The sequence below is a fragment of the Podospora pseudocomata genome, assembly GCF_035222375.1.
Source record: "Podospora pseudocomata strain CBS 415.72m chromosome 2 map unlocalized CBS415.72m_2, whole genome shotgun sequence".
NCBI lineage: Eukaryota > Fungi > Ascomycota > Sordariomycetes > Sordariales > Podosporaceae > Podospora > Podospora pseudocomata.
Window position 1 is genome coordinate 38,458 of NW_026946365.1, and position 11,005 is coordinate 49,462.

The 11,005-nt window shown below is 50.7% G+C and overlaps 3 protein-coding genes across 3 annotated transcripts; 1 reads left to right on the forward strand and 2 right to left on the reverse strand.

The window, feature by feature from the left end:
• Positions 1–5,648: 5,648 nt before the first annotated feature.
• Positions 5,649–6,843, forward strand: QC762_000610 (uncharacterized protein). Its single transcript, XM_062882828.1, has 3 exons — positions 5,649–5,953; positions 6,024–6,224; positions 6,276–6,843. Exons 1-3 carry the CDS (start codon positions 5,793–5,795, stop codon positions 6,796–6,798), a joined length of 885 nt encoding a protein of 294 aa, XP_062746551.1. The 5' UTR covers positions 5,649–5,792; the 3' UTR covers positions 6,799–6,843.
• A 170-nt stretch (positions 6,844–7,013) lies between these two features.
• Positions 7,014–10,079, reverse strand: QC762_000620 (uncharacterized protein). Its single transcript, XM_062882829.1, has 4 exons — positions 8,425–10,079; positions 7,733–8,361; positions 7,616–7,680; positions 7,014–7,559 (listed from the first exon to the last, which is right to left on the reverse strand). Exons 1-4 carry the CDS (start codon positions 8,821–8,823, stop codon positions 7,099–7,101), a joined length of 1,554 nt encoding a protein of 517 aa, XP_062746552.1. The 5' UTR covers positions 8,824–10,079; the 3' UTR covers positions 7,014–7,098.
• Positions 10,080–10,195: 116 nt separating this feature from the next.
• Positions 10,196–10,704, reverse strand: QC762_000630 (uncharacterized protein; the record flags this gene model as incomplete). The annotated part of the gene is made up of 2 exons (XM_062882831.1): positions 10,196–10,438; positions 10,519–10,704. 2 exons carry the CDS (start codon positions 10,702–10,704, stop codon positions 10,196–10,198), a joined length of 429 nt encoding a protein of 142 aa, XP_062746553.1.
• Between the last annotated feature and the right edge of the window lie 301 nt (positions 10,705–11,005).

The following is an 11,005-nucleotide window of genomic DNA, read 5'->3' on the forward strand; positions in this document are numbered from 1 at the left end:
GAACGCGTACAACAGCACTACGCATTTCCAGGAATGAAAAAGATTGTGGAGGAAATGGTAAGAGAATGTGAGACATGCATTAAGAGCAAATCAGCAAGACACAAGCCATACGGGCTCCTCGAACCCCTCCCCACACCGGAACGAGCCTGGGGATCCATCTCCATGGATTTCATCACCAAAATCCCCAGCTCAACGGTACCAGATGGAACCAACACCAAGTACGACGCCATCTGGGTAGTGGTTGACAGACTCACCAAGTGGGCATACTTCATCCCCTTCAGAGAAACCACTACGGCAGAACAATTAGCCTACCTCTTCGAACGGAACATCGTGAGCCAACATGGACTGCCAGATGACATTACTTCAGACAGAGACAAGCTCTTCACCTCTAAGTTTTGGCAAGCCCTGATGAAACGACTAGACGTCAAGTCAAAACTCTCGACAGCGTTCCACCCCCAGACAGATGGACAGACCGAACGACTCAACCAAGTCATTGAACAATACCTTCGGTGCTACATCAACCTCGAACAGGACAACTGGGTTGACCTGTTACCAACCGCTCAGTTAGCATACAACTCGAGCAACACAGAGACAACGAACGTCTCACCATTCTTCGCCAACTACGGTTTCCAACCCGAACTACGACAAGGACCTGCAGCAGAGGTACCACGAGCAGCGATCCACGCAGGACGATTGCACGAGATGCACAACATGTTGAAAGAAACACTCGAAGTTGTCAGAGAACGAATGCGCACCCACTACGACAAACATAGGGTCGAGGGACCTCCCCTCGAGGAGGGAGATAAAGTGTTCCTTCTCACACGCAATCTTCACACGAAACGACCAAGCAAGAAACTGGATTTCAAGAAGATCGGGCCATTCAACATCAAGAAAAAGATTGCAACATCTAACTACGAGCTCTCACTCCCCGATTCCATGCGAGTACGAACCAAAGTATTCCACATTTCCCTTCTTGAACCAGCACCAAAGAAAGCAAAACTCGAGACGCGACTCGAGGTGGTCGACGACGAAGAAGAATTTGACGTCGAGGATATCTAGATTCACGAATCAGCAACAACGAACTCCAATATCTCGTCAAATGGCTGGATTACGGACCAGAGTCTAACTCGTGGGAACCTGTCGATTTCCTGGACTGTCCGGAGAAACTCCAGCAGTTCCACCGACAGAACCCAGACCGACCTGGGATAAAAGATTTGGATCCAACGACGACCAGTCGACACCCGAGAAATCAAGATTACCAACGTCCCCAAAGGACAACGGGGAACGACCGTCCCCTACGACTGGGAACCCCGATTCCTGGGTAACGGTCGAGGAACCCGCTTGTTCTTCCGCCTCCGCCTCCTGCAACAGAGTGTATTCCCGAGAAAATGCCTCACCCGCCCTGTTTTCAAGAAAACGAGACTGCTCCTCTAACCTAGCAAGCTTTGCGGCGGCATCCCTTTGAGCGGCTGCAGCTGCTAGAAGTTCCGAAACCGCATCACCCTTCTCGCGATCAAGGCGCCGTTTCTCCTCAAGAAGACCACGAAGCACCGACGAGGGCTCACCATAAATATTGCAAGAATTCGCCCCCGCTTGCAGACAATTCTGACAAGACAAGCTACGGTCGGCAGCCTTACAGTTAGTAAGCCGCAGCCGCTTACAACGAGAACAATCGACGGGCATGGCGAAACCGAAAGTATTGGTGTAATCAACAAGGGAATAACGACGTTCAGTAGAAGATCGCGGTTGCGACTTCTTTCTTTGAGTTTTTTGATAATTCTTCTGCACCCTGTTAGCAGACATTTTAGCAAAGGACGAAAGGGAAAACTTACAGTCACAACGACAATTTCCTAGCGTCAAGGGTCTTCGAGGCGAAGACCAGGGAGGAGGGGAAACGTGTTACGCCCCAAGCGTAATACCCCCGTACAGGAACCACTGGGTGATTCCCGAGGCGTTGGGACATCTCAGCCAATCATTGGGCCAGGGATGGAAAGACCCACAAGCCCCCGTGCAACCAATTAGGAGTTGCTCAGTCTGCTCAGTGCGCCAAGACCACTGAGCACACTGAGCACACTGAGCAAGGTACAAAGATACTTCAGAAACATATGTAGATAGCTTCACATAAATAGGGGGGAGTGCCCAGCGCTCCCCATGTCGAGGAATCTGATTCCTCATGCAAGCAATCAAGTTCATTTGTCTACAATCTACTCTCAGTAGTTCTTTGTTAGAACAACCTGTTGTTGACAGTGAACCCATGTCTGAGACGCTTGTCACAACCTTCGATCATCCTGTTATATTCACCTTCGGCGTACTGCCTTGCAGTCTGTATCCACTCCCGGTGCAGGTTGTAACATACAACTTCTGATGGCCGCGGCAAGGCCAAACAGGCCCAGCCTGGTAATCGTGAGTGGGCTACGGTTATTCAGGGCGTAAATGCTCTGGGTTGGGCTATCCCACCATTCATTATCTTGGCCGGGCAGTATCATTTTGCCAATTGGTATCAAGAGTGCAGCCTTCCGGTCACCTGGCGTATTGCAACAACCGATAATGGCTGGACTACCAATGAGAATGTAACGGTCCCAGGAGTGTATTGCAACTATCTGGTGACGACTCTACGAGTACACTGAACTTGAAGAAGAAAAGGAAAAGAGAAAGAGAAGGTTTGATAACATGAGCCTTTGATATGGCTGAGCGCGTTGGCCAGTGCGCGGTGATAGAAGGTTCTGGAGTGGTGGTCTGTGCGTGCTCTGGGAATAGCTTCATCAAGGCCGAGGGTTACCGAGGTCCATGCCAGGGCTCAGCCCGTTACAGAGAAAGGCATGGATTGGATTCGTCACTTCGATTTCTACACGGCATCTCGTACGAAGGGCAAATATCGGCTGTTAATCCTTGACGGCCACGAGAGCCACCACTCCGAGGAATTCGAAACCTATTGCCGGGAGCACAACATTATTACACTATGTATGCCTCCGCACTCCTCCCATATACTTCAGCCATTGGATATTGGCTGTTTTGCGCCATTGAAGAAGGCATACAGCCGCCAAATTGAGCAGTTGATGCGGATGAACATCACACACATCAGCAAGTTGGAGTTTCTTTGTGCATTTAGAGAAGCGTTTTTTGCTTCGATCACAGAAAAGAATATACAGGGTGGTTTTGCCGGAGCCGGCCTTGTGCCGTACGACCCAGAGAGGGTGATATCTAAGCTAGATGTGCGCATTCGGACTCCAATACCCTCAGCCTCGAGCCCAACCACGGCACTACCTTGGGTCTCTCAAACGCCACACAACCCTCGGGAGGCTACCTCACAGTCAGAGCTTATTGAAACTCGAATTTCCAACCATCAAGGCAGCTCTCCAACCTCAATACTAGCCGCTGTAGACCAATTTACTAAGGGAGCAATGGGTATAATGCACGAGGTGGCTCTTCTCCGTGCAGAGGTCTCTTCGCTACGCAAGGCCAATGAGGAGCTTAGTAAGAGACGGAGAGCCAAAAAAACACGTGTGCGGCTTGGAGGGTCACTTACTGTACAAGAAGCACAGGATCTACTGGATCAGAAGGCTGTAGGTGAGCAGGTAATCCAGGAAGATCGACAAAGTGGTGGTGGTGCAAGGGGGTCTCGTCCGAAGATTCGGTGCTGTGGCGTGTGCGGTAAGCCAGGCCATAATGCACGCACCTGCCAGGAGGCTGCAGAATCATCTGATTCATCTGTTTCTAATTCAGTTATTGTGGTTTCCTAGTATTGTGGTTGTGTAATTTAGGATAGTTGTGATAAGGTGGTGGAAAGTGGTCGGCTCGCTTATCCGGTCGGCTCGTTTATCACGCACGTTATGCTTCATGATTATTCCGCCTAATAGCCTGAAAATACGAGCTCGATGTACCGAAGTACCTATATTTTTTACCGCCCGTTTTATTTTCGATTTTTGTTTTCTGTCGGCGCTTACATTCTTCAGGTTCATTGGAAGACTGAGGGGTGTAAATATAGAAGATAGGGAGAGAAATCTTCCTCAGTTTTTGGCAGTATGTCTTCCGAAATCTGCATCGGATTTCCCTGGAAATGACAGTCTGAATGTACACCCTCTTCGCACTCGGGAAGCAGCCCTCGTAACACAAAGTCGAGGTTCGGGCTCTCGCTGTGGCTTTAATGACGCTGATTACCATTATTCATGGTTGCTTTCTTAGGACGGGGATATTCATCCAAAACCTGCTGGGTTGGATCAAGATTGGCTTGATCATGTTTATGACACTTGCGTCTGCCGTGGTGGTCCTGGCCGGCTACCGTCCCACAATCCCATCCGAAACGACGCGGCTACTGCTACCTTCCTGGGATAGTATCTGGGAGGGGTCTGTCTGGAACTGGAGCATCATCAGCACTGCCTTATTCAAGGTTTTTTATTCGTATGCGGGACTGCAAAACGTCAACAATGTGCTTAACGAAGTGCGGGACCCAGTCAAGACACTGAAATCAGCCGCACCCACTGCCTTGTTTACAGCTTGTCTCCTGTACTTTCTGGTCAATGTCGCCTATTTTCTCATTGTGTCATTGGATGAGATTAAGCAGAGTTGCGAGCTGATTACAGCGCTGTTCTTCCAGAGGCTGTTGGAGGAAACGACCGGGCGGATCTTCCTACCTCTAGCTATGGCTATTTCGGCTGCTGGAAATGTTTATGGTTGTCACATTCTCCTTGGTATGTGCCAACACCTTGAGCCGAACGGTAATCGTCGCTAACTCCCAACGCTCAAGGCGAGACTGAACCAAGAGATTGTTCGCCAGGGTCTCCTACCTTATGGACATCTCTGGTCGTCCTCTCAGCCGTTGGGAGCCCCTTTGGGAGCACTCATGGTCCATTACATCCCCTCTGTGGTGGTGATATGCGTCCCGGCTCACAACATATACTCCTTCATTCTTGATGTGGAAGGATATCCTGGTCAGTTCTTTGTTTTGGCGACTAGTCTTGGTCTCATTTGACTTCGGAAGACGAGACCAGATCTGAGACGTCCATACAAAGCATTCCTACCTGCAGTGTGGGCACTAATCGTGTTATCTATTGCCATGATTGCAGCCCTATTCATGCCCATAGCTGGTGAGAGCCATGGTGATCATTTGTTCAGGGTCAGTTATGCATTGGTGGGCATTTCCGTGTAAGTACCAGATGACATGCACGCCGCAAACTATGAGAGCATGACTGATTCGATGTGGTAGACTTTTATTGGCGGTTCTCTACTGGTTTGTGCTTGTCGTTGTTCTTCCTAAACTTTGCGGATACGAATTAGACGAAACAACCAATGTCTTGGGGGATGGCACAGCTATTACAAAAACTCATTCGTGTTGCAAAAGAAGACGAACACACCACTTGACTACCTGGTATTAAAAGGATCCTGCTGTGTGGTTCTCCACATGCTGCTGTGTCTATCAATCGATTGTAAAGATGGAAGATTGCGGTACCAAATCCAGAAAGCACCAACATCGCTCCCAGAAAGATCAATTTTGTATTTCAAAGCAGTCCTGCAAAGTGTTACCAGTCCCGGAAAGATTTGAAAGTCTTGCTGAACAATCACCCGGCTACCACCGGAATTATCCCGACACCGACCAACGAGACCGTTTCTTCGTTGCGTCACCGATGGCGTGACGATCACCAGAACCACTATGTCTTACGGCACTCGGCAATCTCACTAATGCAAAGATTGTTTCATCAAGGCAAGCAGACACGGAGCAGCAACATATAAAGAAAAGGATCCGATACTCTATCCAATTCTCATCACAGCTACACCATCCATCGTTCCCTATCATCATGGCTGCAGCTGCTGTTGCCTCTCCTGCTGTCAATGCCATTGGGCCCATCAACTCCCATGGTTTAGAATCCGGCAAGCCTCTCAAGCACAACGTCCACACCAAATTCAACTATTACAAGGACCCTGGCGATGGTTCTGCCCCTGCCCCATATGTTATTGGGTAAAGCCACGGTCTCCCCTTCCTTGAGGCATCATGTTGCCCGTTAACAGTTGCTTACAATTGCTTCTAGTCGTCCAGAGACCTTGATTGAGCGCCCTCGTGTTGAGATCGACGCAGTCGTCACCGATATTACGGGCGACGAGAGCAAGTACACGCTTGATAGTCACGGATTTCAGCTTTACCGGCACGAAAGCAAAGAGAAGGATTTTTCCGACGATGACAAGATCAAGGCCGAATATTACCCGGAAGTCGAGCAGCTGCTGAAGGATGCGTAAGTCCATGGTCCGAGAACTAGACAGAATCCAAAACTGATCAGAGCCAGGACGGGAGCACATCGCGTCTACATCTTTGACCACACAATTCGCCGCGGTAGCCAGGATAACCGTGCACCTGACGCTGGATTCCGTGGTCCCGTACGCAGCGTCCACGTTGACCAATCGTACGAGGCATCTCGCCAAAGGGTGCGCTATCACTTGCCGGACGAGGCGGATGAGCTCCTTGGTAAACGGTTTCAAATCATCAATGTCTGGCGTCCAATCAAGACCATCTTCCGCGACCCTCTGGGCGTGGCTGATGCTCATTCGGTTCCGGACTCAGATCTGATTGGTGCTGCTCTTATCTACCCTGATCGAGCCGGTGAGACATATGTGGTGAAGCCCAACTCATCCCACAAGTGGTACTTCAAATACGCGCAGACCACTGAGGAGGTTACTTTGATCAAGTGCTTCGATACCGAGGAGGGGGTCGCAAGAAGGGTGCCGCACTCTTCGTTCATTGACCCAGATGAGGAAGATAAGGCACCAAGGGAGAGCATCGAGGTTCGGACTTTGGTCTTTTATGATTAGGAATGTTATTTCGATGATGATAACGGATGAAGATGGATCAAATTGGGTAATCAATGACTGAATACATGTTCCTCCATCCCCAAAGTCCTTGTCCGGTTGCTACAACTGCATATTTTGTGTCCAAGAATCACGATCGATACCTATTACGATCAGCCATCTAGATAAGTCAATCGACTGGCACTCCAGGAGCCTTGCTGTAAGCCCAGTGTCAAGCCTTCTGGTCCGCACGGGGAATTGATAGCTATTAGATAATTACTGCTACCCAGGTATTACACTGTATTCCATGACACTTCCTCCCCCTTATTTGGCCCTTTTGACGACAAAGGCGCCCCGTTCAATGGTGTTGATGAGGATAAATCCACTCTTGAAGAAGGGGTAGTGACTCCAAGTGCCGACGAAATCCAAGATACCACCCTCTGGAAGAGCATCATCCTCGGGGTAAATGTCAAAGAAGCCAACCTCCTTCACTCGGGCACCGGTAGGGTCCCTGGACAAGCTTGATACATCTAGAATTCTCAAGCCAGAGCCGTAGTTGCTTTGGTAAGAGAGACCGTCAATGACAAACTGGTTGTGGTCAATGCCGTAAGCAGCGCTCCGGAAGAAGCCAGTTTGCTTGGGGCTCTCAAGAGAGCGAATGTCCCAAAAGTAAGTGATTGGATACCCGCTGGCAGCCGGACCGACACCGTTAACCTCGTCAAGCTCATCATCAAGGACGAGGAACTCCTGCCAGGCAGTGTTAGTGACCCAGCCTTGATGAGTATCTTTTGGAAAATCTGGTTAGCACATGCGTGGAAGACTGGTGGCAGTGAAATCTTACAGGCTGCTCCTTCGTAACTGGTGCGTGAGATGATGTTGGTGGCGTTCTTGTCAGTAACATCGTAGCTAGGAGAAAGGTTAGCCATGGAAGTCCTACAATACCGCCTAAAGCACTTACATGGTCAAGGTGTCCTCGTTGTAACCGTAGCAAATGTCCCGGCCCCAGTACTTGAAATCAGGACCCCGGTATGTCAGGCACTGAGCGTCATGGACGTATCCGTCACCTGCGGCGCATCCGAGCGTCTTGGGCTTGGCTGGGTCCTTGAGATCGATGAAGATGAGGCCGGACCGGCAAGCGCTGGTGCGGGGTGCAGCGCCGACGGCGACGGCATACTGCTTTTCCTCATTGACAACAACGTTATGAGTGCGGCCAATGGGCAGGTCGTTCCACCAGGAAGTGACATCCTTCTCGGGGTCAAAGGTGACGGGCTTCTTGGGGTTGATCTTGGTAAGCTTGCTCATATCAAACACCTGGACACCGTGGCCGGCGGCCTCGGATCCGATGATGATAAAATTCTTATACCCCCTGATCTCACGCCAGATGAGGGGCTCAATGCCCTTGGTCTGAGGAAGACGGCCGAGGTAGACAAGCTTGCCCTGTTTGTTGATCTCGGCAAAGGCGGCGCCATCAGCCTGAGCGATGACGACAAACTCACGGCCATCACGGCTGGTCCAGCCCCACGAGGACGAACCCTCGCCAGTGGCGGATCCCAGATCAGCGTGCGACACGAAATCGTAAAAATCCACCTGTTGGGCATGGTCAGAGTGTGGTTCGTCCGTCTCGGATTCAGGTGTGCAAAGGGCTCACACCTTGTTGCACTTGAACGTATTCATGGCATCGCCGGGGATGACAGCCGCAACGCCATTCTTGCAGCGGATGGCACCGTCACCGCCCCGCGACTTCCATTTCTTGGAGTTGAAGTGACCGGCTTTGAGCTCACGGTTCCATGTGGCATGCTTCTTGGCCATCAACTGCTCGTGGACGGCACCACTGTCATAAATCTTGGCCACGGCCGGGTCCGGGGCGACTTCTTTGGCAGCAGCACCATGGGCCAAGAGGGCCGTGATGGCTGCGGTGACGAGCTGAATTGTCCTCATGATGGAGCTTTGCCGTAGTTGTCCGAGGGTGATCTGAAGGTGGAAAGAGAAGCTGAGAGGTGTCTGGCATTTCAAAACAACAGCCTTGGTGCTTTTATAGCGATTGTTCATGTCCACAAGATGCTCTCTCCTGTAGTGTCAACCCTGATCCATGTCTCGCAACCTTCCTCCTGTTCGAGACATGTTGTGCTAGGATCCATCTCGGCATCGTAGCTGCCCATCTCTGATCAGAGTCCAGACGAATGTTGGAGATGTCGCCATAGACTCCTGGCCTGTTCTATCGATTTTGCGGTGCAACATGTGCTTACTTCTCCTTCCTGTTTGGGGAGGTTGTATCAAAAATACTAAGATAAGTTGGTCCATGCCGGGGTCTCTGAGGATTCGCAATCGACATTCGTTCGTTGCATGATAACACCCAGTGCAGTGCCCGTGGGCCAAGACAGTCGACACCCAAACTCCCGGGATGGAATATGCCAGTGTACAACAATGATCGCATAAGCCTCTGTTGCTCTATGTATGGGGGAATGCTGCAATCAACGCAGGGCCAAAGGCCAAGGTTTTGGTATTGCGTTCGGTATTGGGGAGGCGGACACAACCGGGCGGCGAAGACCGTTATCGATGCTGCAGGACGCCACCTAGTAGGTGCGGGGACGTTTTACCTCCTTCCAGATTGGGTCGGGCTCCATGTCGGGAGCATCCTCATCGTGGTTCCAGCCTCCATTCAACAAGATGCTCACGAGTGCCCTAAGGCTGGTCGGAATAAGTGTTTGGCTTCTTGTCCACTATACGAGGGCAAGTCCATCGGAAATTTCCTGACTGAGCGACCAAATCTGTTCAATAACCACCTGCCCTATGGTACGTAAGGTATTTTGCCGACCGGCCTTTCTCGCATCATGTCGATCGCGACACTTCGTTGGCCGCGCGAGGCAGCATTCGCATCTTAAAACGACATTGTTTCCGACTTGCCCATTCAACGTTGCCTTCCTAAAAAAGCTTGTCATTCATAAGCTTCCATCTTCCCTGCAGTTGACAACAAGGGCTGTGCGGTCTGGGCCTTTGCTCAAGAACCCGGGGGGTTTGTCATCTCCGTCTGATGAATGCATGGCCGTGGCGCCAGCAGAGTGAAGGCAGCAACACCTGCTTCTCTGGGTGCCTACAGAAACGGTCGCACTTGGATGGTCTAATCTGCTGAGCTACATGTCACCGCATGCTCGTATTCAATGAAGCTGTGCTATGCTGAGGCAGACTGGGTCGTACCAACGGCTGTGTCTGGTGTGGCAGGTCGGTTTTGATGGGCACTTGGAGCGCGTGAGGTCGAGCTATGGGGGAGCGTCTTGAGCAAAACACGTGTTACTATTGCAAGCACCATTCATGAGATTTCGCTATCACTAAAAAGGCTACCACCGAGGAAATCAGTGCAGACGCGCCCCCTCCAAGGGAGGTCAAGTTCTTGTTCCCGTCAAGATGACAGGTTTCTCTTTCGCTAAAGCATCAATGACTGAATCGGGAAGATACAGTGATCCTTGACCAGTTGCTTTGGCGTTAACACAAGCCATTGAGCAATGCTGATGTCGTTGAACTCGGGGACTTGCAATACGTCGAGGAAAATCAGATCCTTGGTGCCTGTGTTTTCAATGAAGTGCCCCTCGGCGGCAGGAACAAATCTATCTCCGCCGACCGCGAAGTCAAAGGTTCTGGAGGCGGCGGGGTCTCCAATTCTGTTGTTCTATCAGACAGAGCCTTGAAGGAAGAACAGACATCGACAGCGTATGTGTCGTCGACAAAGGAGCAACCTTTGTCATCTACCAATGCTTGAGCATCAAGGCCAGCTCGTTGGCGGAATGTACTAGGAGCGAGCCGCATATCTAGGTACTCAGGCCATGACTTTTGCCGCAGGGAAACAGATGCATTTCTCTGTCTTGCCCATCCAGAGTTCTTACCAGTCCCTGATCTATCTTGTAATATGCCCATTGGCCACATCAGTTTGGGCATGTCACCCACACAAGATCCAGGAGGAGCAGACTAGATTCACTGCGGAGTGAGCCACCAGATTCTGCCATAGTCGGTGTTGGCGACTTGACTCCCTTCCAAGACCGTCGTTCTCCCCGTAGTCCCCTATTTAGTGTCATCTTTAGAAAACAACATAGGGGGTTCGTCATCGTGACGTACTGAGGATACGGCAAGGCCAAATTCCTGGTAATTGAATAAGCAAGATCCATGGGGGGGAGTTATTTGAAATCCAACCGTTTGTGCCTTCGTACATTTGTGAACAGGGGCTCAGGGTCTGGAATCA

What these genes read in the sequence shown, in the direction of transcription:
- QC762_000610 (XM_062882828.1), top strand. Translation starts at nt 5,793, where the DNA reads ATGGCTGCAGCTGCTGTTGCCTCTCCTGCTGTCAATGCCATTGGGCCC. An exon ending in CCTGCCCCATATGTTATTGG is followed by an intron (nt 5,954 to 6,023) that starts GTAAAGCCACGG and finishes AATTGCTTCTAG; the next exon opens with TCGTCCAGAGACCTTGATTG. An exon ending in GAGCAGCTGCTGAAGGATGC is followed by an intron (nt 6,225 to 6,275) that starts GTAAGTCCATGG and finishes GATCAGAGCCAG; the next exon opens with GACGGGAGCACATCGCGTCT.
- QC762_000620 (XM_062882829.1), bottom strand. Translation starts at nt 8,823, where the DNA reads ATGAACAATCGCTATAAAAGCACCAAGGCTGTTGTTTTGAAATGCCAG. An exon ending in ATACGTTCAAGTGCAACAAG is followed by an intron (nt 8,362 to 8,424) that starts GTGTGAGCCCTT and finishes CATGCCCAACAG; the next exon opens with GTGGATTTTTACGATTTCGT. An exon ending in CAGTTACGAAGGAGCAGCCT is followed by an intron (nt 7,560 to 7,615) that starts GTAAGATTTCAC and finishes ATTTTCCAAAAG; the next exon opens with ATACTCATCAAGGCTGGGTC.